At 59.2% G+C, this 26,346-nt stretch overlaps 1 protein-coding gene across 4 annotated transcripts in view; it reads right to left on the reverse strand.

Moving 5' to 3' along the window:
* Positions 1–114: 114 nt before the first annotated feature.
* The window catches only part of ITPR3 (inositol 1,4,5-trisphosphate receptor type 3), a 65,904-nt gene continuing 39,672 nt past the window's right edge, over positions 115–26,346 (reverse strand). For 2 of the 4 annotated variants that reach the window (XM_061196385.1, XM_061196384.1), the window contains exons 22-58: positions 25,983–26,182; positions 23,927–24,056; positions 23,346–23,403; positions 21,953–22,118; positions 20,806–20,970; positions 20,655–20,729; positions 20,142–20,267; positions 19,240–19,362; positions 18,957–19,157; positions 17,642–17,893; positions 17,258–17,383; positions 17,022–17,147; positions 15,300–15,420; positions 14,568–14,758; positions 13,877–14,025; positions 13,616–13,724; positions 13,397–13,487; positions 13,120–13,289; positions 11,747–11,921; positions 11,397–11,581; positions 10,948–11,148; positions 10,692–10,802; positions 10,125–10,220; positions 9,901–10,002; positions 9,725–9,811; positions 9,062–9,172; positions 8,778–8,970; positions 8,409–8,534; positions 7,852–8,024; positions 7,004–7,168; positions 6,143–6,335; positions 5,587–5,691; positions 5,373–5,500; positions 4,430–4,595; positions 3,627–3,787; positions 2,336–2,497; positions 115–1,788 (exon numbers count right to left, since the gene is read on the reverse strand). In XM_061196385.1, the coding sequence (XP_061052368.1) occupies positions 1,720–1,788; positions 2,336–2,497; positions 3,627–3,787; positions 4,430–4,595; positions 5,373–5,500; positions 5,587–5,691; positions 6,143–6,335; positions 7,004–7,168; positions 7,852–8,024; positions 8,409–8,534; positions 8,778–8,970; positions 9,062–9,172; positions 9,725–9,811; positions 9,901–10,002; positions 10,125–10,220; positions 10,692–10,802; positions 10,948–11,148; positions 11,397–11,581; positions 11,747–11,921; positions 13,120–13,289; positions 13,397–13,487; positions 13,616–13,724; positions 13,877–14,025; positions 14,568–14,758; positions 15,300–15,420; positions 17,022–17,147; positions 17,258–17,383; positions 17,642–17,893; positions 18,957–19,157; positions 19,240–19,362; positions 20,142–20,267; positions 20,655–20,729; positions 20,806–20,970; positions 21,953–22,118; positions 23,346–23,403; positions 23,927–24,056; positions 25,983–26,182 (5,288 nt within the window). In that variant the 3' untranslated portion in view covers positions 115–1,719. Of the gene's footprint in view, positions 1,789–2,335; positions 2,498–3,626; positions 3,788–4,429; positions 4,596–5,372; positions 5,501–5,586; positions 5,692–6,142; positions 6,336–7,003; positions 7,169–7,851; positions 8,025–8,408; positions 8,535–8,777; positions 8,971–9,061; positions 9,173–9,724; positions 9,812–9,900; positions 10,003–10,124; positions 10,221–10,691; positions 10,803–10,947; positions 11,149–11,396; positions 11,582–11,725; positions 11,922–13,119; positions 13,290–13,396; positions 13,509–13,615; positions 13,725–13,876; positions 14,026–14,567; positions 14,759–15,299; positions 15,421–17,021; positions 17,148–17,257; positions 17,384–17,641; positions 17,894–18,956; positions 19,158–19,239; positions 19,363–20,141; positions 20,268–20,654; positions 20,730–20,805; positions 20,971–21,952; positions 22,119–23,345; positions 23,404–23,926; positions 24,057–25,982; positions 26,183–26,346 lie in introns of all 4 variants that reach the window. The other 2 variants (XM_061196383.1, XM_061196382.1) reach the window with 2 other exon arrangements.

Here is a 26,346-nt window from a genome sequence, read left to right on the forward strand (position 1 = left end):
CTTCACAAGAAAGGAAGCCCTTGTTGCTCTAAAGAAAGCTCTGGCCTGAGGAGGGACGCCAGTTGAGCATCCGCCCGCCCACCAGTCAGGCTAGGATGTCCTCCAGGAGAGGAAGTGCGGGTCTCCGTCTGGGCCTGAGAAGGGAAGGTGACGGGGCCTCTGGGCAAGGTGCTTCCTGCACGGCCACAGGAGCCCCACCTGCCAACAGAGGTCTGGCTGGCTCCTGGCAAGATTCACAGGCTCCCTTTTGTTGTAGGAGCTCCTGGGAGAGAGCCAAAAATAGCGGTCAGTACTGAAGAAGGCGTCCTGTTGCAAACAGAAAGCAGCAGGAGGTGTATGACAGAGGGATGAGAAAAACCTGCTTGGCCCTCCTCCCCACTGACTCAGAAGGCCAGAGCTCAGTCCTCTACCCCTGACCTTGCAGAAAAGCCATGTTCCAAGTTGGCTTAAGGGGCAGAGTAGAGCTACCAACAGGCCAGGCAGGGCCTCGGCTTGAGTCGGCTTCAGCACTCGGGGCAGGTTCTGTGGGAGGCCACATGGCAGGCCCCCTCCCCTGGCCGGGGACACACACAGGGTCACCTTATTACTCCACGGAACCTTAGCTCTTACCAGTAGACGTTTACATTCCCTACTTCAGGTTTCTTGTCAAGAACAGAGCTGAGAGAAGGGGTAGGGCAGGGCTGACAGCACCCCTTGTTGGGAAGAAGTGGAAGTGGGTTCTTAACCTCATTGTACCTGGACTCCTCACTGTGTTTTGAAATGCATAAAATAAAATTCATAGGATTATGATAGAAACCAGTTATCCCGTAGTACAGTTCTGTCCCGGAATCGCTGCAAGACAGGATGGCATTCAGCATCTCCCAAGAGCCCAAGGTTAGGCCAGCAGGCAGGGCTCGTATTCTGTCCTCTGCCAGTGCCACGTCACCACCCACCCCAGCCCCTGGGGAGCACGGGAGCCAGCCTCCCTTTCTAACGGACTAGATTTATTAATTTATTTAAGGTAATTAACATATTAGTTCTCGGGCCAAAGGATTTGTAAAACATTACACCAAAAGGAGAAAACACAAGCAGTCAAAACCAGCCCCGGTTAACACGCCCCAGCCCTGTCACCTGGGCGTGTGACTCTTCCCCAGGAGGAGGCAGGTCTCAGGACCAAGCCTATGGTCACCAGTCCAGCCAGGGCCGTGCAGAGGGGGTGGCGTGGACTCAGACACTGAGGTCTACGCACTGTACACGGCAGTTCTGAGGCACGGGGGCCGCACGGCCCTGGCCAGGGCTGAGCCTGGCACCGTGAATAAGTTAAATAACAAAGCCCTAAACTCACTAGCGACAGCATCACCGCACCCCTCCAGAGGTGGCAGTAACCAAAATGTAGTGCTTGAATAAAAAGGAGACCCCACTCCTAATCACCCACCAGGAGGAATACAAAGGCACATCAGTCATTGCTTTAAGGGACAAAGCAATAGTCCTTTAAGAGGACTTAGGCATTAAGGTAAGCCGAGTCCCACTGAGTTTCTGAGTTTTTTTTAAGAGCTTGGTCTGGGCAGGACTGTCAGCTCTAGTTTCCCCTCTAGGCTGGTTAGAGTCTACGCTGGCCTGGGGCGGGGTCTGGCAGAGGTGGAGCTGGGGGTTGGGTGGGCACCTGGCCTTGAGGGGCAGTGTTCCCACTCTCAGCTCTCCAGTGTCACATGTGGCCTGACGGGCCTTCTGTGGCTCCACTCAGCGGCTCATGCAGTTCTGGACATCCACGAAGCCCAAGCGTTGCCTGCGTTTCCGCTGCTCCGTCATCTAGATTTAAACAGATGCCGTCAGGTTGGATCAGGCCGCCCAGAGCCCACCCTCCCCCCAGCTGCGGTTCAGCCCTGGCGGCAGGCCGAGGCGCCCCAGGGTGTAGCAGGGATGTCAGCCCCAAACCCTTGTCCTCAGCGCGTCACAAACCACTGATTTGGTGCAGCTGGGAAAGCACGCCACCTAAAAGAGGGGCTACCGATTTCATTTAGTCACTGCCAGATGGAGCGGAGGATGCTCTGGGCAAGAGGGGATCTTTCTTGAGAAGCGGAAAGAGGCCTTACCCTCCCTGTCACCAGTCAACGCCTGAGGGGGACTCGCTAGAGAAGGGAGGCCCCCACACCAGCGCGAGGTTCCGCTCAGCCCTGTCTTTCTGGGGTGCAAGGATAGGGGCCACGACCGCGTCTAGCTTTCCACAGAGGGGAAAAGAACAGGAGCCAGCAGGAAAGAGGGCAGGGGGAGCGTGAAGGCCCCAACACCCTCCCCCACGCCACCAGGCAGGCCCTGAGGCTGCCGGTGTGCTGCCAGGACAGGGCTAGGGGCACACCTGCTCCTTGAGCTCGTTGAGCTGGGCAGTGAGGTGCGACACCAGCTTCATGGTGGAGTTGAGCTTGTCCTGAAGAATCCGGATCTCGTTCTGCTCCCCCTCCCCCTCGTTGCTCACCAGTGACATGGCCCGCATCCGGGGGAACCAGTCCAGGTTCTTGTTCTGAAAAACATCACCAGTGGGGTGAGCGAGCTTGGGTCCAGCCTAGGAAGGCCTTGTTTAGAAAAGCAGTTGTGTGGGGGGAGCCTGCTACCACACCCTTGGCCAGATTACTCCCCAGGGATGTGTCACGGGAAAATCTGAATTGACCTGGGTCCTCCCTGGGGCCAGAGTGAGCTGGCAGTGACCCTGAGCGGGCGGGTAGGCCACAGCACTGAGACAGGCCAATTTCCGTTAGACAGCCCGAGTCTCCCACTGGTACCAACACCACCTGTTTACTCTCCTAACAAACACCCTGCGAGCGGTGGAAGGCAGGCCTCTGCACCCAGACCCTGCCTCTCCTCCCTCCCTTCCTTCCTTCCTTCCTCCCGCCCAGACAGCACGCCCCACACCCCAGGAAGATGCGAGTCAGACACATGGTGCATTGAGGGAGCAGGGCTCTGCTGAGGGTGGCTGGCATCTGACACATGAGGCAAAGCCACATTTCCCGGGACAGAGGCAGAGCGGGAGGGGACACCGAGCAGCTTTCTGGTTCCTTGTGGCAAGCTCTGAATTCTCAGATCAACAGATAATACCTGCGCTCAAAGACCAATCCAAATACAGACTCAAAAGACGTACAGAACCCCCTCCCCACCTTTCTTTCCTTTTAGGCTGCATTTTCTCTAATGTGCAATAATCTGAAGATGCACTACGTCTGATGGGACTGATGGGCATCCTTTACCCTAAATGCTCCCAGACCTTTATTACTCACGGCCTTCACTCCCTTCGCTCCTGCATTGGAGTGATGGTTGATTTATCCTAAGTTTGACAGTTTAAAGTTCATCCAGGCGCCCTCTTGGCCTGCGACCACCCAGGCTTCAGAAAGCTGCCCTCCCTCTCGCCCAGCTAGAAAAGGCCCCTCAGAAAGGGCCACTGAGCAGCCGCACAAGCAGGGCCACCTCGCATCAGGCACCCACGGGCCCCGGACACCACGCGCGTCCTCTGGGGGCTCTTTTCCGGAGGCCCCCCTGCAGCACAGCAGCCTGCGGGGCTCCCGAGTAGCCGAGGTCGGCTCCAGCTGTTCCTTGTCCCCTGCTGCCTCTTAACGAGTATCCACAGTTGTCCTGACCCCCCCCCCCTCCAGGGTCCACACCTTGATCATCTGGGCCACGTAGCTCTCGGGCCCTGTGTAGTCCGTCTTGTTCTTCACACGGACCAGCACAATGAAATACAGGTAGTTCCACATGTTGTGCTCGAACTTGATGTGCTCCTCAAATGACACCGTCTTGTTGTCAAACTTGTCCCTCTCCAGACCTGCAGAGGCAGGAGATGGGGGTGAGGGTACACGCCCTCCCCCGCCTCCAAGAGACCCGGTGGGCAGGCACGGCCTTCCGATGCAGTGGGGACATTGTTCTTGGGCTGGAAGTTCTGATGAATGCAGGCGACAGCCCACTCTGGTCTCTTTAGGTCACTTCTATTTAAAGCAGCGGTCACACAGCCATGGAGCCCCCGCCCTGCCGCAGCACAGAGGGGACCATGGGAGCAGACGCCAGGATCCCGGGGGCCAGGGAGCTGGAAGAGCTTGGATGAGGGTCCTGTCCTACAGGGGCCCACCTGCTTCTTTGCCTGCAGTCGCTGTGAGGGGACCTGCACTTCATACCTAGGGGGTGGGGAGAAAGGCCCTGGACTGAGACCAGAGGTTTGAGGCCACTGACCAGGCTCGTTCCTCATCTGAGACCCAGAGAGTTTAAAGGGAGGATTTCTGAGGCCCTTTCCCACTCCCTTCTATGACTCCAAGTTCGGGCAGGGTCCTGTTCTCCCCAGTTCTGGGATGAGCGAACAGCCACCAAGCCGTCGGCCCCAGGGCAGGGCTCCCCGGCGGCCACAGGAATCTGGGAAGGGCCAGACTGAGGCCGACGACGGCCACGGCCTCCTCAGGCAGGAGCCTAGCCTCACCACAGATGAAGCACGTGGTCTTGAGAATTTCTTCCTTCTTCTGCTTCTCACTGCGCAAGTCGGCGAAGGTGTCGATAATCACCCCAAAGATGAGGTTCAGCACGATGATGATGACAATGAAGAAGAACAGGAGGTCATAGACCACGCGGGCCGGGAAGAGAGACTCCTACGGGGGGGAAGGCAGGGAGGCTGGGGTCAGCAGCCCCCATCTGAAGGGAATAAGGGCCTCTGGCTCCCAGGGCCCTGAAGATGGCAGAGAGGACCCAGCCTCACCGCACAGAACGAGAATCACAATCAGAGGCCCTGAGTGTGGATGAGGACTCAGCGGCCGGGACGAGGCCCTCGAGGAGTCTGGCGTGGGGAGCCAGGCCTGCGGGCATGGCCCGCCCCTGACTGCTGGTTAGGGGAAGAGCAGCTCTGAACTCCTCTGCCTGCCCTCAGGACACCTGGTCTCACTCGTTCTAGAAACCCTCTGGCCAAGGAGCAGCTTCTCACCCTCGTGCCACTAGGGACAGACTGACATTCTGAGAACGTGGGGCTGCCCGAGCCAAACCCTGAGGCCTCCTTATGGAGCCAGCCCGGCTTCCCCACCCTGCCTACCCTGGCTGCGGGCCAGGGCTCTGCCTCTCAGATGAAGCCGCTGTGGCCGGGGACCCGCCCGCTGTCTGACTCACGGCTTCCCTAGCCTGGGAAAGCCGGGTGCCAAGGTCTTTCCTCAGAGCATCTACAGTGAGCTGGTGGGGATGCCTGGGTAGACAGGGGCCTGGATAGCTCAGCTACACCGTAACTGCACGGGACTGGGCGGGACAGCGGGGAGAAGGGGACGCAAAGGTGCAGGGACTCGCAACCCTGAAGATGGAGGGAGGCCAAGCTGCTCTGCCAGCCATGACCTGAGGGCGGGGCTGGGCCCCCGTGGACTGGGGAGGGGGCAGGGGGCACTCACGTCTTTGGAGGGCTTGCGGAGAATGTCACCCACACCGCCACCATTGCGCAGCCCGTGGTTCATGACGGTGACGATGCACATGAGCAGGGTGTCACAGGCCCGCTCCGTGCTGTCCAGCTCCTCATCCTCTGCAAGCAGAGCACGTGCTCAGCCCCAGGCCAGGCCACCTGCCTCTGCCCCACCGCACCTGACTCCCAGGACGCACTGCCCTCACCTGCCAGGACCTCGGGTACCACGACCCCTGAGACACAGTCCATGTTGTCCCCACTGCACGTGTCCACAAATGTGGCAGCTCCATGTGGCATCCCCAGGGGGCTGGCTGGAGGGGACAGGATCAAAATCAGGAGGTCCAAGGACTGTCCTCATCATCTCCCCAGCTCTGGCCCCAACATCACATCCTCCAGGAAGCCTGCCCTGATCCTACCAGTTCCCCACTGCCTGGCTACAGTGAAGGGTCTCCATGTACCTGCCCCCGCCGGGCTGTGCTCCAAGGGCCGGGAGGGGGGTCTGCACCCCTAGCCCTGGCGCACCGGCAGCTCCCACAAGTACCGAGTTTAACATGAACCACAGGGTCTTCAAACAAGAGCGACCCAAGGCGCTCCCACTCCCTCAGTCTGTCCAGGGAAGAGGGAGGCAGTGAGCTAGACCCCCACCCAGAACCCAAGAGGAGAAACTGAGGCAGGGGGCCTGGTGGGATAAGCACTTCCAGGCCCTGGTCCCGACTCCAGCCCTCATCCCCACACACCCGCCCAGGAGAGGTGCCCCCAGACCTCTGGAGTGGTTGCCTGGCAGCCGGTCGACCTCGAGAATGAAGTCATCCTTGAGGAAGAGGAAGCCAACAATGGAGAAGAGGTAGACCAGGATGAGGGCCAGCAGGGCGGTCAGCAGGATGGAGCGGCCGTTGCGGGTCACACTCTTGATGACATTGAACAGCGTCTCTTCGCGGTAGATGAGGTCAAAGAGCTGCAGGGCAGAGATGGGGCCGCCGCTGGACCCATGGGCTACCTGCCTACCAGTGGTTCCCCCCGCCTCCCCCAGCGGCGTCTGCTCTTGGGCAGGAGGAACCAGGCTGGCAGGCCCGTTGGGGCCGTCGTCTCCGAGGAACCTGGAGTTCCAAGGCCCAGGAAACGGAGAGGTCCAGGGGAAGGCTAGAGGGTGGAATGGGCAGCGCATACCACACGCAGCAGAAGGATGGCCAACACTTACAGTGTGCTTGCTACGTGCCAGGACACACTCTACACAACTGTTGTGTGTTAGCTCACTTCATCCTCACAATTATTCTAGAGGGCAGGTGCCTTTAATTATCCCCATTTTACAGATGAGGAAACTGAGGCACGGGCAGTTAAGAAACCTGCCCAAAGTTACACAGCTAGGAGGGGCCACACTGGGAATGCAAACCCAGATGGTCTGGCTCAAGAGTCCAGGCTTGGACCCCCACTGTACAGGGGAGATGGGGCCATAAGTAGATATCAGGGCCTTGAAGGCCAGGCTGGGGTCCAGCGGAGGAGGACACTGGAAATCCACTCCTCCCAGCCCAGCAGCAAGAGGCCTGGGGCTGGGGAACTGTTAGCAACTGGCAGGAAGCCCCAGCTGCCTGCCCCTGCCCCTGCCCAGCCCCACCCAGGCCTCACCAGGATGCTGTAGAAGAGCTCATGGGCAAAGAGGCCCAGGACACTCGTCAGGATGTAGCCGACGTGGTACAGGAACTCCATGTCCATGACCATGGCCTTATAGCCCCGGATGAAGGTGCCACGGTTGCCCACGAAGCTCACCACGAACACGATCTTGTTGGTCAGCTGTGGGCAAGTGCAGGGCATGGGGGTCAGTACCCTACTACCCACCCTGAATCTCCACCCCTGTTGCCAGGCCCAGCCGGTGCCTAGAGCCGAGGCGAAGGCTGGGTCTTCAGGGGAGTGGATCTGAGCTGGTCCTGCTCAGCCTGGCAAACACGGCCTTAATAAAAATGCTTCTTGAAATGCATCTGGGCTTCTGGGACTAGAATAGAGGAGAAGCCCCTTGGGTCCCCAACGCCAGGAAGAAAGTGAGATGCAGATAAAGGAGAACGGGTCAGAGAAGACAGTCCTTAGCCTTTACAGTGACTAGGTAAGTTAGGAAAAGGCACCCCCCACGTGCTCGAGACACTTTATTTCTACCTGTCAGGAAACTGTCATAACACATAAATCTTTGATGTCCTCAATGTGCCTTCGGGCAGTGCACAACTCACACTGGGAACCCAGCAGCCCTGACGCTGGTGCTCCAAAGCGGCTCCTGGCTGGCTGGCTCTGAGTGCCTGCTGCCCCGAGTTGTCCAGGGGAAGGAGGAGACACAGAGTGGTCCCAACCTCGGGTCTATAATGAGCTTGGGATCCCAACACAGGGACCAGGGGGAAGGGGCAGAGCAGCAGGCCAGCTTCAGGTCCAGCTGCGTGACAAGGCCAGGAGGGGTTGGGGGTGGGCGGTGGGGGTCCTCTGGCACTCACGTTGAGGGCACCCAGGATGTTGAGCGTGGGCCCAATGCCCAGGTAGTAGATGGAGCGCAGGATGAGCGCCACGATGAGGGGGCGGATGCTATAGCGCTTGGTGAACAGGGCCGCGATGGAGAAGCAGATGAGGATCCAGAACAGCAGCGAGATGAGGGGGGAGCCCAGCACACCTGGGGGCCAGGGAGCAGGGATAGGGCGGCTTGCTCAAGCCCACCCACCCAACAGACCCCAAGAAGCTACCCCTTTCTGGGAGCCTTCCCTGTAAGTTCCTGCTCACCTGGCTGTAGGGCCCTGCCCATCACACCTGCATCTGGAGGCCTAAGGTAGGAGGCCCTCTCCATCTGCTGCTACCGTAACTGGTCTCTGCCTTGTATGTGTGTGTGCTGCCTCCAGAGGTCAAGGACCCTATCCATCCCCGTGATGAGGTGCAGAGGCCAGTGAAGGGGGTGCTTCTCCCCACTCTGCATCCAGTCCCCTCAGAGCCTGGCCAGCTCACATCAGAGGAGGGAGCATGGAAGGCTCAGGGCCGCCACCTGCCAGCCCTGCGTCCTCACCTGTGGATGCGCCCTCCACGTAGGGGTAGAAGAAGGCGATGATGATGTTGATAAAAACCGCCAGGTTGAAGGAGATGCTGCCCCACAGAGTCATGCGGCGGGAGAACCAGTAGATGAGTGGCATGCCTGGGGGAGGAGGTGGCGGGGCCAGGGTAAGGGGGGGCCCCTGATTAACACCATCTGCCCACCCCATACCAGACCGCAGAGCCTGCACAAGCTCCAGGCCCCACTTCAGGAGGAAAACGTGATCGGAGCCCTCCTTGGGGCAGGGGTGGGACCCCCACCAGTAGGCGAGGGAGGCATCAGGGGTATCAGTGAGCAGCTCCAGCCCCCCACCCCTGCCCTCCTGCCGGCCCGCGGGGTCCTCACTGCGGAGCTTGCGCTGCCACTCCATCTCGTTGTGCAGGAAGGAGGACTGGTCGAAGAAGTCGCTCACTTTGCTACCCTGCTCGTCCTGCTCGGTGGTGGTGAAGAGCCGGTGCTTGGTCTCCTCCGTCAGGAACTGGCAGATGCCGGGCACCGGGAACACGATCTGCTCCATGCTGCGGTCCTGCCGCACGATCTGGACGCACACGGGCACCTGGTCACATCTGAGCCGTGGCCCCCGAGGGCCCAGCCCTCACTCGCGGCCCCCAGCTATTCTCGGGTCCCACCTCTATCTGAGACGTGTGGTTCTCATAGTAGGCCAGGGGGTCCTCCTCCTCCTCCTGTGCCGGTGCTGAGGACTTGAGCATCTGTGACAGCTGCTTGTTGTTGAGGCTGAGCTGGGGGCGGGGGGGATGCCGAGGTCAGGCCCGCCCCCACCTCCATGCTGGGGCCCAGCTCTGAACTACACCCCACTGAGTGACCCCCAGCTAGACCAGACCCAGCCCCAAAGTGGGAGACAATCCTATAGGACAGTCAGCACCCTCCACAGTCCTGCCCAGGTGCACCCCTAGGTCCTGCTCCAGGCTTCCAGACGCCCCAGACCCACACCGCAGCCTTGCTCCCACTCCTCTGTCCCCGTTACATCCCTGGCCACCAGGCCGGCTCCCACCGGTCCTCAGCCCCGCCCCCCAATTCTGAGCTGGCTCTTTGCTCAGGTTCAAGCCAAGGCCTTGGGCCACAGGTCTGCCCTAAGTTCCTGGCCCCGCCCCCAGCCTCATCCCAGATTCCAGCCAGGATCTGAGGTCTCAGCTCTGCCCTCAGCCCCGCCCCCGAGTCATAGCCATGCCCTCCAATTCCTAGCCGCACCTCCAATACTATCCCATCCAATCTCCCACCCAGCCCCGCCCCACGCCCAGCCCGACGCCCAGCCCCATCCTCTGGGCCCCCACCATGGAAGAGATGCCCTCGGCTTCCTCCTCTTGGATGCGCTTCACGGGCTTCAGCAGGTGCTGCAGCTGCTTGTTGTGCCTGGAGAGCTGAGTGAGATGGCAGCGCACAGTCACTGGGTCGGGGTCGCCGGTGGGGGCGTGGCCGCTAGGGCGTGGCCGTGGGGTGGGGCCGGTACCTGCAGCGCCAGGATGTAGATGTTGTGGCCCACTTCACGTGGGCTCACGTCCGAGTTCTCACGCTCCTCCTCCTGCAGGTAGGCCTTCTTGATGACGTCCACCTGCCGGGGCAGGCGCTGCTGAATGCCCTCTTCCTGGGGCGTAGGGCGGGCTGGGCTCTGATCCCCAGCCCCGCACATCCCACCTGGTCCGCCTCCCCACCTGACCGCCAGCCCAGCCTCACCAGCTCCTGGGGCCGCAGGCTGATGAGGATGCGCTCGGCGTTTTCACTGTCGTGCCGGCTCTCCATCAGAGCCAGGAGCAGCTTGGAGGCGTTGTCCTGGGGGAGAGGAGGGAGGGACAGGCCACAGTCTGAGGGCCCCCGCCACCCCCTCCACTGACTACTCCGTAACAGCCTCTCTTGGCCCGTAAGTCCCGTGGCCTTCTTGCTCCCCACTTACCCCCAGGGCTTGCTGTGAGAAGGGTGCTGCGTATCCAGTCCACCCACAGGCCACCTTCCCCCACCCTGTGCAACCCCCAGATAGCAGACACGGACACAGCAGGCCCTCGGATAAACCCAGAACATGTCTGCTTCTAGAGCAAGTGTACATCCAACACGTTTGCTCACACAAGCACTTGTGTGTACAAACATGCACACATCACACACCTGCACGTCACCCATGCTTGCACACGTGATGCCCACACCGCACACACACACACAATGCTAACATCACACACACCAGCATGTACACTCAACACACGCATCACATGCACACCCACGCATGCTCACGTGGGCTGCCAAGGGCCCCACCTTGAGTTGCAGCACCAGGTCCATACGGTACTTGCACAGGGGACTGATGTCATTGAGAATCAGCGCGGTGATGATGTCTATGCCATTGGACTCGTGCGTCACGATGCAGGTCTGGCGGGAGGCAGGAGTGGGGGGTGACACGGGGCCTGGGCCCCCTCAGAATCGTGGCAGCTCCAGGGGCCTCGGTCTGTCCCCTGCCTGGCCTGCTCCATCCTCCCCCATGTCCACGCTGCCATGCGCCGCTCCGACAGCTCACCTGGTTCTCGTGGCAGGGGCCCTGGCAATACTCGGTGAGGGTCTCCAGGGTCTGGATGACGAGGCCCACGTTGTCCTCGTTGATGTAGAGCCCCAGCAGCCCCAGACCGCCCGTGGTGCTGCCGCACATGATGTCCAGGAATTGCAGAGTCTCGCACACCAGGTTGTAGTTGGTCTTGTTGTTCTGGCAGCGCAGGAAGTTCTGAAGAGCACAGGAGGGGCGGGGCGTGGCACCGCTGCAGCAGGGAGGGAGGGGCCCGCCTGGGGACCGCGTGCTGCAGGCTGCAGGGGTGGGGGCCTTGCCGGTCTCAGAGCAGTGGTGCCCAGGCCGGATGCGGGGCACGGAGTATGGGCGGGGTCGGGAGGTGGGGCAGGCCCGCAGAGGCGGGGCAGGTGTCGGGAGGCAGGGCCGGGAACGGGGAGGCGGGGTCAGGTGGGGCAGGGCCTCACCTGCAGGTCCCGGTTGTGGTTCTCGCACAGCAGCTGCAGAAAGCGCAGGATGGGCTGCATGATGAGCACGGACGTGCCCATCTCGTTGCTCTGCACGCGCTCGCCCACCTCGTGCCCCTGGCGCAGGCTGGGGCCCAGCGAATAGCGGGATGAGGAGCTGGGCATCCAGAAGGAGGCCACGCGGCCTGCAGGGTGAGGCCTGGTTAGGCTGGGGCTGCTGGGAGCAGCCAGACCCTCACCCTCACCCTCCGTTCCCACCCTCAGTCCCCAGCCTGCCCACCTTGCCTTGTGCCCACGTCCTCATCCCTGGGGCCCGTGATCCCACTCACCCTGCACCTTCTGAGCCTGACCTTTGGCAGTGGGGTCTGCTGGCTCCCGGCCCTCGCGCGGCTGGCTGCCCAGGTCGCTCATGTTGACGGCCACCGTGGACTTGGTCTCCTGCTGGGCCCGCTTCATGCGGTCGTGCAGCACCTTGAAGAAGCGCTCTGACTTCTTGTCGCTCGTCATCAGGTTGTAGAAGGATTTCTGCAGGTGGACAGTGAGACAGGGGGCAGCCTCAGCACCAGGTCTGGCTCTAAGCAGCCCTCGGCGAGACCCGGGGGGCTCCATCCTGTGCTGCAGGGACAAGGTGGCGGAGACAGAGACGCCCCTGTGCCCTGCGCCTAAGGCTGGGGTGGGGGGCTGTCAGGACCAGCAGAGGTGGAGGAGGAAGGACCAGTGACAGTGATGCTGGAGGCCTGCACTAGCTTCCTACCCACCTGCATCTGCCCTTGACCTTCCATCAGTTCCCCACACAGCAGCTAGAGGGGTCTCTCTGAAGTCTAAGTCACGTCCCTCCTCTGCTCAAAACCCTGAATCTTCCCCAGGGGCAGGCCTGGGCCCACAGTGCCCACGAGGCCACGTGATGGCCTGCCACCTCCCTGACCCCAGCTTCTACCATTCACCCCTCCTCCACCCCCTCCAGCCACATCAGCCACTTCCCCTTCACGGCCTTCTGCTGCCGGCTCTGCCCCGTGCGCCCTGTCCCACTTCTCCACATGCTCACTTCCGGGTCCTCATTCAAACGGTCCCCTCTCAGGGGCCTTCCCCATCACTCCTTCTAAGATACCCCTGGCCCAGAACTCCTGAAGCCCCCTGCCTGAATTATCACCATCCAGCATGCTCTCCGTATTACGTAGGGATTGCAGTTAGGGACTGTTGTCCCCACTAGGATACGAGTACCCAGAGAACATGGGTTTTGTCTCTTTCCTTCACTGCTGAATCCTTAGCACCTAGAACACTGCCAGGCACATAGAAGGCACTCACTAAATGCAGAATGAATGAATGAATAAATGAATGGAGATAAAATAATCAGAGAGGGCTTTTGGAGACAGTAGGCCTTTACTTGGACACCAAAGGCTGAGGATGTGGAAGAGGAGGGAAGGAGACCTGAGCAGAGGCTGAGAAGCAAGAATGGTGGACTAATAGGGGGCAGGATGATGGGCGACAGGCCCAGGCCCGGCTGGAGCAGGGCGGGGGTGCGGGATAGAAAAGGGCCACGTGACACGGGGGCAGATACGGGAGGCAGAGCCTCCCACGAGTAGCCGGACTCACACTGGCCGCCGGCACCCAGCCCTGCAGCCTAGGGACCCCCATGGCCTAGGGACTGGCACACTGTCCCCCTCCTGAGCGGGGGGCACCACCCAAGGAGGTGAGCCCCCCGCAGTCCCGCCCCCCTCCACACCTGGATCTCGGTGTTGCCACCGTCCAGCAGGCGGATGGCCAGGCCAATGCTCTCCTGGAAGATCTTCTCGTTCTTGGTGCTGGTGATGAGGTCACACACCAGCTTGGTGGCCCCCTCCTTGTCCAGCCGGCACTGGGTGGCTGCGATCGCTGACCAGTCTTGATCCAGGCCTGGAGTGGGCAAACTCCCTTAAGGGGGAGCAGGTGGAGGGAGGGGAAGGAAGGGCCCAGAGCGAATGGGCCTCCCGGAGGCAAAGCAGGGGAGATGCGGTACTGACCGGTGCCCATGGGGTCTGGAAGGTCCCCCCGCGAGCTGGACTTCCGGTTCTGGAGGTAGTTTTGCAGCAGCATTTTGCGCAGCTGGTTGCCCTGCAGGGAAGGGAGCAAGGCCTACGGTGGCCCATTTCACCCTCTACCCCCAGCCCAGCGGTCCTGGTCCTGAGCCCCTGGACCTCGTGGCCAAGCCCGCCCGGCATCCAGCCCACCTGGGCACTCACCCGGTCCCCGTACTTGGTCTTCTTAAGCAGCATTTGCTGCAGCGTCCTCAGCACCTTGACGCACAGCTTCTCCTCCGACTCCATGAGGTCCTTGGTGTGCTGGATCAGCCTGGCCGGCGGGGAAGGAGGGCACACTTGGGGCGGCCCCCTCCCCCCTCCAGCTGCTGTCCCTGACCACGGCCCTCTGACCCCATGGGCTTTCCCCGTCCTGGGCTGCTGTGCCCCTGCCGCCCCCATGCCCCGGCCCCGCATCCCACTCACTTGGACAGGAAGCCTCCACTCTCACAGCGCTGGTGGGCCTCACTGCCCTCCAGGAAGAGCAACTCAGGCCAGTGCAGGACGTCCACCAGCACGGACAGCTCGGCCTGCACTAGGGGCTTCAGCCGCTCCTCCAGGGCCGTGATGATGTCCTGGCGTGGGTGGCGTGGGGAGGGCAGGGTCACCACTGGGCGAGGTGCAGGCCACCCAGGCCCAAGGGATGACCAGGGCGTGACTGCCGTTCCCCCCACCCCAACGCCAAAGCGCCCCACGGATTGGCCTGTGCCTGTCTGAGGGGCCTTGGGCCCACGGAGCCACCCAGGACAGAGCGTGATGTCTGTCTGCTCAGAGCCCCTGGGCATACCCTGGCTTTCCTCCCAGCCCCTTCTCTAGCTCTGTGTGACCTTGGGCAAACCCTTTGCCCCCTCTGGGCCTCGATTTTCTGCCACATGGGGATAGTAACTCACCACACCCCCTCTAGAGGCCAATGAGACAGTGGACAGAGTGTGTTGTCTAAACACGAAGGTGCTGTTGGGAGCGAGGGGTGTACCGGCCCCCTTCACGAGCACCAACCCTGGAATGGTGCCCCTCAGTCCCCTGCCCCTAGCAGTCCCCAGGAGTGGACGAGCTGACCAGCCCCTTCCCGGGGAGCGTGGGCAGCACAGGGAGGGACACTCCCCAGCCCCACGCCCACCTGCAGCTTCTCAATGATGTTCTTGTAGTCCCACTGGTTGGGGGTGGGCGTGACGCGGGGGAAGGCCCGCGGGGCCGTCTTGTAGTTGGAGACGTTCCGCTGGGCGGCAACTGCACAGCTGGCACCACTGCTGAGCAGCGAGCTGATGTGGGCATCCAGGTCCATGGGCAGCAAGATGGCCCGGCCCTTGGCTGAGGGGAGAGGGGACGGGGCGCTGGTGGGGGGTGAGGGCTCAGCGAGAGGGGCCAGGCTCAGGGGCTGTCGCACTGAGGGACAGGGCCTGGGGTGCAGGGGCCCCCACCCTGGCCCCCACTTGAACTGAGGTGCCCTCTTCCCTTTTTAGGGTAAAAACAGGGAATTTTTGCCTCTTCGTTTCCACCCTGGCTCTACTCTGACCCCTCCCCCCTCCACTCTCCCGCCTCCCCTCTCCCCTTCCCTAACTCTCCCTAACAATCTACAGCCTCCCTCCTGCCTGAGACCATTTGTAAGCCCAAGAAACTCTGCTCGGGGGATGTCACCCAGCACTCTCCTCCGGGGAACTGATTCAGAGGAGAAAACAGCCTTTCTCAATTGCCAAGACGCCAGTTAGACACCAAGAAGGACTTACTGAGCATCACCTAGGAGCAGCTGATGGGCGAGCTTCGGGATAAGGTGTTTACTGTGAGGGCGGGCATCCCCGGGGAGGAGAGAGAAGGGGAGGGGAGGGGCTGGCCAGCGCCCCGGCACACTCACCCACCATGGCGAGGGTCCGGATGCAGGCCTCCACGGAACCCTTGTGCTGCTGCTGCAGCCACGGACACTCAAGCAGCCGTGTGGTGGACTGCAGCAGCTGCACCACGATCGTCTGGTGTGTCTGCAAGAGGCAACGCGACTGCTGCAGCCCGGCCCACATTCCACCCTGGGCGGCCCCAGGCCGGTGACCAGAGCCTACTGAGTCTGGGCGTGGGCGGAGGGATAAGGCCTCCAATAGCTACCATGGGCTTTTGTGCCAGTTGGAAAAAGGCACCCCCTTTCCTCTCAGCAGTGCACAACCTGCGCAACTATACACGGCAGCCCTGTGAGAACTCCCCGAGGTCCAGGCCTGGGGCTTATAACCCTATTGCTGACCCTTTTCTTCCTTTAAAAAAATTTCAAATAAATTAATACTGTGGAAAGGGGATATATTTACATGGTTCAAAAACCAAAAGGTTATAAGAAAGAATACTTCAAGAAGTCTTGGGACTTCCCTGGTGGTCCAGTGGTAAAGAATCTGCCTTACAATGCAGGGGACGCGGGTTCGATCCCTGGTCAGGGAACTAAGATCCCACGTGCTTCAGGGCAACTAAGCCCGCGTGCCACAACTACTGAGCTCGTGTGCCTCAACCAGAGAGACTGCGTGCCACAAATTAGAGAGCCCACGTGCTCTGGAACCTGCGCGCCACAACTAGAGAAGGGAAAACCTGCATGCCACAACTAGAGAGAAGCCCACGCGCCACCACAAAAAATCCCACACGCCTCAAAGAATATCCCGAGTGCCGCAACTAAGACCCGACACAGCCAAAACATAAATAAATAAATAATAAATAAAATCTTTAAAAAAAAAAAAGAAGTCTTGACCCCGTCACCCCCATTCTCCCATGCTCTACCCTGTGGCTAATGAGAGGTGGGGAAAGCTGATACACATCACCAGAGTCCCAAAGGGGTCCCAGGGCCCACACACATATGTGTCAAAACAAGCCCATCCTGGCTGGGAGGGTGGGACCCAGTGTTTTTTCGCTCAGAAGCACTATCCCAGCTCCACCCTCAGTCCCTCTACCTATAGGCAGCCCTTTGACTTGTTTCTTGTGTGTCCTTCCAGTGTTTCTTTATGAATTAGGTGGTGTAGCAGGGTCCTTCCTCCAGGGAACATGGGTCTCTTCCTTTCAAGGGGCTCTGGGCTGTGACCTGGCTTGAGTCTGGGAATTTGGGGATTGAGGGGCTGTGACTCTCAGGGATTCAAGTCCAACACCTGTTCACAGCCTAGAGCTCTTCTGCCTCTACGGATAAGAAAGGCTTTAAGAAGACTGTCTACCTCTTTCAGTTCTAGGGACACCACGACCAACTAGCCAACACTGATGATTCTGCATCAGATTCTCCTGCTTCGGCTCTGCCATCCACTGCCGTAATCGTCACACCTTGTCTTCAGTGCATAAGGGCTGCCAGGTGCCCCCGGCCACCCTGGGACCCATCGTACCAAGTGAATTTAGGAATTCCTGTTCTATGGTAATTTCCACTGTAATTCCCGACCCACAGAAACTGTGAGACAATAAACGTTTGCGGTTTTAAACTGCTATATTTGGGGATAATTTGCTACACAGCATTGATAACTAATACACATTTATTTTCTTCTGCTGTATCTTTATAAGCTACAAGCAAATATGAATATATATATTCTGACCCCCGCCCGCACAGAAGCCGCCAGCAGCTGGAGCTCACCTGCAGGGAGGTGCTGTTCTCAGAGAACGGGGAGCTGAAGAAGGCGTTGATGGTGTCCAGCACGACGGTCAGCACATACTTCTCCAGGGTGGGGTCAGACAGGCGCTTCTCACGCTTACTGCAGACCTGGGGTAGGAGAGACTGATGCCTGGGGGCCCCTCCACTCCCACCCCCTGGAAGGCCGCTGCCCCCCCGCCATGGTCTGCCTGCCCGCCCACACCCCGACAGGCACAGACCCGAGCCATGTCCAGGGTGAAGTTCTCAAACAGTGTCCAGATGTGGTTGCTGGTATAGATCTCCTTCATCTCCACCTCCGTGTCCACGTAGCAGTGGTTCACAAAGTTCACGTAGGCCATTTTCACCTGGGCAGGCGGGGCCGGGAGGTCAGGGCACGAGCCGAGCCGGGTCTCCCTCTCTGCGCTTCCCTGATTCCTCCCGACCCTCCTCCCCTTGCTCCTCTGTCCGAGTCCCCATCACCTCCCCACCTCCCAAGCCCTGTCCACTTACCCCACTTTCCCTCCCTCCCTCCCCCTGCCCCACCCAGCAGGGCTGAGGGGCTGGCTCCCCAACCCCGCACCCTCCCGCAGCCCCCGGGATCCCCATGTGCACAAAGGCCCCACCTCGGTGATGCAGTCCTCGTGCGTCACCACAGACACCACATCCTCCAGGGGCAGCAGGGACGTGCACTTGATCTCGGTGTAGACGTTCTTGCCCTCGGCGCAGGCGGCCAGCAGGTCCACCAGGGAAATGTGGTACATGAGGGGGCTGTGGTCCTCCACGCCGTCCCGGGCAGTCTTCATCATGTCCAGCAGGTGGGCCAGCGAGGCCTTGTCGTTGTAGAACACGACCACATCGTCACCTGCGTTGGTCAGCTGTGGGTGGGAAAGGGGCACATCAGACCCCCTCAGTCCAGCAGGCTCGGGGCCCCAGCCCTCTCCTGTGCTTCCCAGGGGGAGACTGGGACTCTGGAACTCTGACTCCAGCCCTCACCCGACACTCAGGAAAACCCTCCCCTGCTTGAGTTTCTGGGGTTCCCTGGCCCTTGGGGCCCCAGGCTGATGTCTCAGGCCCTCTGCTGTTAGCTAGGACACCGAACCCCAGACTCAGGAAGTCCCCCCTCCTCTAAGGAAAGAAATCCCACTTGGGCTTGTCTCAGAGGTGCCTCCTCCAGGAAGTCCTTTGTAATCCCACCCTCTCCCGGCTCACCCTCTCTCTCCCCTGTGCTCCCATAGCTGTAATTTAAACCCTCGAGGAGCATACACTGCATCCCTCTGGTGTCGGCAATTAGGTTAGTCACGGTAATATAATAATAGCAATTAATAATTAACACTGCACAGCACTTCCAGACACGACGTCTCATTGATAAGTCTCTCATCTCACTTGAGTGTTTGCTCCTTTCTCTCCCTGCTCCTCCCCACCCTGTGAGATGCTCCAGAGCAGAGAACATCTTTTCCAGATTTAGATTCAGCCCTTCACCCCTTCACTTGTTTACTGAGTACCTACTATGTGCCAGACCCTGGGGCCCTAGCAATGAGCACAAAAGCTGTGATCCCTGTCCCCCCGGGAACACTGCCCTGGGAGCTTTCATTTGACTGATTTCCCCCAGAGCTACATGGTCCTTGGTACATAGCAGGTGCCTCATGATTTGTAGATAGACGACAATAAATGATAAATGAAGGAATGAGTGTTTGAGTTCTCTCAGGCCCGTTATCTGAGTTCTACAAGGCGCCTAATTTCTCCTGGGCCTTGCTTGAGTCCTGTTAGGCCGCAGCCCAAGTTCTGCTAGACCAGCCTCTGTGTCCTCAGTTCTCCCCCAAGTCCCCTCCACAGCCCAGCACCCCAGGGCCCCTCTATGACCCACTGTCTGACTCCTCTAAGTCTGGGTCCTGCCTGCCCGCTGCCCGAGTTCCCCAAGCACCCCCCGGCCGCCCTCACCTCGGTCATGATCATGTCCTGGCACTTCTTGACGTACTTGCCCTCGGCCTTGATGACGGTGTGCAGGAAGTCCAGGTACTGCACATGGCGCCCGTGGGTGGCCAGCAGGTGCACGAAGTGCTGCAACACGGGCTCGCCGATCTCGGAGCACAGCTGATAGTTGTTCAGGAAGATGTGCTGCATGGTCTCCGCCTCCAGCAGCTGCAGGCGGGCAGGGCGTCCGTCAGAGAGGGGGATCGCGCAGCCCCACCCTGCCCCGGAGCCCCGCGCCCCGCGCCCTCACCCCTGGCGTGAGGAAGAGGTGCAGGTGCTTGTGCAGCAGGGCCTGGTTGCCGGTGTTCCCAGCGCAGAACTTCTGCAGGAACTGGTGTGTGTAGCGCAGGATTTCCATCATCTTGGCATCGCCCTGGACGCAGACAAGAGGGGAGAGGGTGACGGGGCCGCCACAGGGTGAAGGCCAGGCCGGGTCTGGGGCCAGAGCGCAGACGGGTGTGGGGGTGGGTCAGGGCTCAGGATTGGGACCCCAAGGTGGCCAGGTTCAAGGTGGGTCAGGATATGGAAATGTGTGAGGGACTGAGGGTCAGAGGCTGAGACGAGGCCGGAGTCGGGGAGCAAGGCTAACGGGTCAGGGTCAGGTGAACACTGAGGGGGTGTCAGGGTCAAGAGTGGGTTGAAGCTGGAGAAATATCAAGATCAAGATCAGTCAAGGGGAGGGGTCCATGGTTGAGATGAGGCTATGTCTGGAGTTAGGGGCCAGGGTGGGCTTGGGGACAGTCAGGGTGAGGCTAGGGTATAGAATCAAAGTCATGGGCCAAGGAGAGACTGGAGTCAAATTAGGGTTAACATAGGTCAGGGTAAGGAAGTTGAGGGTCAAAGGTTAAAATGATGTTGAGAGTATAAGGATTAGACCAGAGAGGGAAACAGAAGCTGGGGTCAGAGTCAAGAATCAGGGTGAGACTGGAGTCAATTCAAGGTCAAAGTAGATCAGGATGAGGGGTGGAAGGTCAAAGGTCAAGATGACACTAAGATTGGATTCAGGGGTCAAGGTATGTGGGGCAGGCCAAGGTAAAAGGTCAGGGAGAGGCCGGGTTAGGTCAGCATCAGGGGTTAGTGTGTGGTTTGGGTTGGGTCAGGGTTCAGGGTGAAGCTGCCCTGGGGAGTCAGAGGTCAGAAGTCGGGTGTCACCTTGTCATAGGGGATCTGCAGCAGGTCCAGCATGACCTTGTGGGCATCCATGTTCTTGAGCAGCCGCTGCTGTTTCTTCCTCATCTGCTCCCCGACGCCACACATCTTGTTCAGCCGCTCCAGGATCTGGGGGAGGGGAGGGTGAGCCCAGGGCCCCTTCCCACTTCCTCAAGCTTCCCCTCTGCCCGACCCACCCCTCAGCCGACCACAGCCAAGCCCCAGCTCACACCGGGGACAAGAAGAGGGAAGGAGGCCACGGCTGCTGAATCAGATCCCTGCAGCAAAGGCAGGAAAGAACTAAAAGCCCGATTCCACCCATCAAAGCCAACAGAACAACATGACTGTGAAATGGAATTTCATTAAGTTCCTTCAGCTTTAAAATAATTCCATCTGGACCTTGGCAGAGTCGTTTTCAACACTCAAGGAAAGCTGGAGGATATCTTCCAAGGCAGCGGGGAGCGGAGGCGGAAGAGGCCGGCCCGCAGACCCACGCCCAAGGACCCGGCCACTCACGCCCTTGACGATCTGGTAGTTCTCACTGCTCTTCTCCCCAGGCGGGTGCAGAAAGCCCTCCTCGTCCGTGGGCCGCTGGGGGCACAGGGAGCGGGGTCAGCCAGGCCCAGCCCTCGCGGGGGCCCTGCCCCCACTCCCGCACCCCGCGCACCTCCTTCTTGTCTTTGGCGGCGCCTGCCTCCACCTCCTCGCCCTTGCCGCTGCCCTTCTTGTCCACCCACAGCTCCGACTTCTCCACCATGGTCCGCAGCCGGTCCAGCTCCGACTTGATCACCTTGTAGTTCTCCACGTCCTGGGCTGAGATCAGCAGCTGCACCTGAAGGTCAAGGACAGGCGTGCCTGGTGAGAGAGCACCCCCAGGTCCACTGCCTCATAGAGACTCCCGGCGCTGCACTATCCCAGCCTCTCTGCTCCTGGCATCTCCACTCTACAACTGCTCCTCTCCACCGAGCCAGATCCTACTCAGAGTTTATGGCCCTGTTCTAAGTCCACTGCTTCCAGGAAGCCTTCCCTGATGGCCACAGACTTCCCTGCACCCCCGGTCATGAGCTGCATCATCATCTGGCTTCAGTTATTCACTGACTCGTGTCACGTGCTGCTGTGGCCTGTTAGTTGTTCACGCAAAACCTGAACAGGGCAGGGCAAGGCATACTGACCTCACTGAATGCTGGGAACTGAACCCTGACTCCGATCCCACCTTACCCGCTCTGGGTCAGTGGGTAAGGGAAGAAAGCTAAAGCCCCCTGGGCCTCAATTTCTCCCACCTGTAAAACAGGAATGAGAGTAGAAACCACGCTGTCGGGGCTGCTTGGAGAATTCCATGAATGCAAGCCCAGTGCTCAGTGCCTGGTACACGGCGCTCGCTCATTAAATACCACTCCCCTCTCACAGCGAGCGGTCAAGACCACATGACATCACAGTGACAAAGCCAGTCCCCTTGGTGAAGGCTGAATGCGCGCTAGGCATGATTCAAAGCACTTATTAGCAAAGGTGCACGTGCTAGAGTGTGCAATCTGTAAAGTGCTGTCCACCTCCTAAGACATGACAGGCCTGGAGCCAGGCTGAGAGGAGATTGAGGTGGCCAAGACGTAGCTCCCCCTTTAAGGAGCTCGGCAAGGCCAAACACCCGAGGGAGGCATCTCGAGCTGCCCCTGGGCTGTGAGCTGCTCCGTCCTTGTATCCCCCCCTAGCGTCCAGTCTGTGGCCCGCCTGCTCGCTGCCCGCTGGCTCCCGAGAAGCCGCCTCGGGCCTTCCTCCCGCTCCCCAAGGGCCGGGTGCTCTGGCAGGGGAGCCAGCACCTGCTCGAAGGTGTGCATGGCCTCCTGGCGCTGGCTGAAGTGCTTGAAGAGCAGCTGCAGGGCCCCGGAGACCAGGGGCGCGTAGTCGTGCATGGTGAGGTGGATGAGCACGCGCAGGAGCACGCGGCCACCCTCGTCGTCCACCTCCAGCATGCTGCTCGTCCTCCTGTCGGGGGGGGGGACGGGGAGGAGGGTGATGGGGGGCATGGTCGGCGCCTTCCTGGGGCCCAGGGGACAAGCAGGCTCCCCGCCACCCTTTAGGTAGCCGTGGTGCCCCATGTCACGCTGGCTAAAAATATAGACGTTTCCTCCTCACTTTGCAAACAGCTGCCACCCTGAGCACCCCAGGGATCCCTGTGTCCCCTGAGGTCCCACACAACACCCCTCGATTAAGCAGCTGAGGCAGGGACTCTTCACAGGGGACCCACAGACACCCCCAAGGGATTCGTGGCTAGAGGCTGGGGCTGTGAACAGAGGTGGCGGAAAACCTCCATCTTTCTTTTCACCAACCTCTCACCAAAACGTAGCGTTTCCTTCAGTGAGAAAAAATTAGCAGTACCTGTGACTTTGTCACCAATAAAAAATCACAGATGTTTTCCCATCACCTAAGAGTTGCTATAGAAATTGCAAAATATCGTTTACAGTCATCACGACTTCAAAGTAATGGTACTAATTACACCCCAGGCACAGATTGTTATTTAATGTGCTAATAGAGAGGCACACATATATAACTGTCACTTCAAATTTGTTTTCTCCAGTATTTTGATAACTGCATCTCAATGCCATTGGTTTCCTTTGTAATTTTGCGTGCACTATTTTATGAATTTAAAAACGTCATTCTGGGAATTCCCTGGTAGTCCAGTGGTCAGGACTCGGCGCTTTCACTGCCGTGGGCCCGGATTCAATCCCTGGTCGGAAAATTAGGATCCCGCACGGCGCAGCCAAAAACAAAAAAAAATTAAAAATAAAAACGCCATTCTGAGAAGCGAGCCAAAGCCTTCACCAGATGCCAAAGGCATGGCACAGAAATAGTTAAGAGCCCCCAGCTCCTGGGGTGACCCTCCCCACCCTGCTCCAGCCCTCTGAAGAGCAGGCTGCCCTCCCCGCTGTGGGACACAGGGACATCCCTCCAGCTACCTGGCCCAAGTCCTGACACACAAAGGCACAACTGCCCTGAGGGGAGGCAGGGGGATGACAGTGGGGCCCAAGTGGTCCCAATATCACTGGGCCTGGGCAGGCAAGGGAGGGTCAGAGCGCAAAGCCGGGGCACCCCCGCCCCAGAGCCTGGTAAGGGTCTGCAGGAGGATTAACCGAGGGGGGAGGGGTCTCAAGCCTGTGTTGGCATCACCCACCCAACCCCATCCACAACCCCCAGCCTCAACCTTGGCCTCACCCCACTCCAAACATGGCCTCCGCCTGCTCCCCGATGCGGTCCAGGTTCATGTTGGCGGCTGTAGGGAGCAAGAGGGGGCAGATGAGGGCAAGTGGCTGGTCCATGTACAGGAAAGACGGGGAGCACTGGGGAGAGGGAGCAGGGAGACACCCAAACCACCCCCTTCCCCACACTGGCTGGTTGGCAGCCCCTCTGCCTGCCTCTTCTGGCGGCAGAGGTGGAACCAACCAGGGCAGGGACCAGAGCAGCCACCCTGCCCTGCCGGGGTGAGCAGAGTTCTGGGCTGGGGGTGCTGGTCTGGCTCAGCCTCTGACCAACTGTGGCCTTGGGCAAGTCCCTGCCCCCCTATGGGCCTCAGTTTCCCCATTTAGGAAATGGAGGGGATGACCCCTGCCCCGTGCCCTCATTGGGGCAATTAAATGAGACAATGGAGAGGAAAGGCCCTTGCAGACTGGGAAACGGGGGCAGGGCTGGGGAGCTGGCCCGAAGTGACCCCAGGCCGCAGCCCACTGCTGTGTACCCCTGGGCGAGTCACACAGCCTCCGCATGAAGTCAGGGTGAAGGGAGGGGTGGGGGCTCACTGGCGGAGTCGAAGGCCGGGGCTGTGCCATCAGCCCCGTTGTCCTGCATAGGAAACACCTCCACAAACTCCTTCTTGAAGACGGACAGCAGGTATGAGATGCGGTAATCCAGGCGGACGTTGAGGATGAACTGGAGAAGGAGGAGAGGATGGGGTGAGGACCGGTCTGAGGTCAGGAGGCCAATCTCGCTCTAGGAAGAGTGAGGGGCCACACCGAATGAGTTCCAGCAGTCAGGAGGCTCAGCATGGATGCTCAGGACCCTATGGGACAACACAACCAACAACATCAAGACTCCTCTCCCCAGGGAAGGCACGCTGGTGCAGCCACCGTGGAAAACAGTATGGAGGTTCCTCAGAAAACTAAAAATAGAGCTGCCACATGATCCAGCAATCCCACTCCTGGCATATTATCTGGACAAAAATATAATTCAAAAAGATACATGTACCCCTATGTTCATAGCAGTACTACTCACAACAGCCAAGACATGGAAACAACCTAAATGGCCATTGACAGGGGAATGGATAATGAAGATGTGGTACATATACACAATGGAATATAAGTCAGCCATTAAAAAGAACGAAATAATGCCATTTGCAGCAACGTGGATGGACCTGGAGATTATCATACTAAGTGAAGTAAGTCAAACAGAGAAAGACAAATACCATGCAATATTACTTATATGTGGAATCTAAAATACAACACAAATGAACCTACCTATGAAACAGAAGCACACTCACAGACATAGAGAACAGACTTGTGGTTGCCAAGGGAAAGGGGGGTGTGCGGGAGGGAAGGATTGGGAGTTTGGGATGAGCAGACATAAACTATTATACACAGGATGGATAAACAACAAGGTCCTACTGTTTAGCACAGGGAACTATATTCAATACCCTGTGAAAAACCATAATAGAAAAGAATATTTAAAAAGAATGTGTATATATGTATAACTGAATCACTTGCTATACAGCAGAAATCTAACACAATGTTGTAAATCAACTATACTTCAATAAAAATAAATAAATAAATAAAGACTCCTCTTCCCAGGGAGGTCCAGGGCGCCCTCTCCCCAGCTCCTGCCTCAGTGATGGTGGATGGTACCTCCTCTCAGAATGAGGCAGAGACCCCCCTCGCAGCCCACTCAGTCCCTCTTTCCCAGGCTGGACGCTGACAGGGATGGGAAGGCAGCTCCCCAGGTCCAAAGGCCGACTCTTGTCCTCCTATCCCGCTCTGCCAAACAGACTCTGGGGTTCCTGGGAGTAGGAGGGAACCAAGGACTATAGGGGAGCAGGAGAGGCCACGGCGGGGTGGGGGGTGAGGACACAGGGTTGGCAGACACCCTTGACTGGCCTCTATCCTCTGTCCTCATGGGGCACAGAGCCTCTGGCCACACCCAGGACTCAGATCTGGAAGCCCCCAGCCCACAGAATGAGTTAGAAGTCCCCTCTTCTGACTCCCCTAAACAGACCCTGCCCAGACTGGGTCCCCAGGGACATCACTGCAGTACCCTTCCCATCCTCTGGTGGAAGCACAGCAAAAGCAAGGGTCCTTATCCCTTCTCAGGACCCCATAAAGCCCCTTCCCCAAGTGCTGCTGAGGAGTCTCAGACCCAGAAGACACCCAGAAGAAGGATGACTGTGTCCACCCCACCAGGAAACAAGCTCTCAAATCTCTAGCTCTGCTTCAAAATCTGTGTGACTGCAGAAAAGTCCCCTTCCCCCTTTCCCTCCCCTCGTCTGTACAATGCGGGGCCAGCGCACACCAGAACCACTAGGAGGGCTTGTTACTGCACAGACAACAGGCCCCACCTCTAGTGTCTCTGATCCATAAGTCCCAGGCGGGGCCCAAGAACCTGCATGTCTAAGTTCCCAGGTGAGGCTGACGCTGCTGGTCGGAGGACCACACTTTGAGACCCACTGGGCTAGACGGCTCATTGTGGAGCCTCCCAGCACTAGATACTGTGATCTGAGGGGGGTTCACCTCACCAACCTCCCCATACCTGCCCCCCGTTCTCCTGCCCTGTTCCTAACACCTCCCGCCACGCTCCTGGCCCAGCCACCTGCAAGATTTCCAGGATCTTCAGTTTGGTCTCCATCACCACAATGTCCTCATTCTCCTCAAACTTGCTTCTGTCCAGCGGCTCAGGGGCACCGGCGCTGGCAGGCAGGCTGGGGGCGCCAAAGACAGACTGCTTGCGGTTCAGCACCATGGTGGACATCATGTGCCCCACTCCCTGGATGGACCGCCGCACGTTCTTGCCTGCAGAGCAGGGAGCAGGAGGGGGTCACAGAGGACACACAGCAGGGGCACCTGGTCTGACTCTGTCTCTCTCAGCTGCAGGGCAAAGCCACCCTAAGGAAGGGGCAGGGCTAACCCAGGAAGACTTCCTGGGGGAGGTGAGCTTTCAGCCAAAGCTGGGAAAA

The sequence above is a fragment of the Eubalaena glacialis genome, chromosome 7 (assembly GCF_028564815.1).
Source record: "Eubalaena glacialis isolate mEubGla1 chromosome 7, mEubGla1.1.hap2.+ XY, whole genome shotgun sequence".
NCBI classification, from domain to species: Eukaryota; Metazoa; Chordata; class Mammalia; order Artiodactyla; family Balaenidae; genus Eubalaena; species Eubalaena glacialis.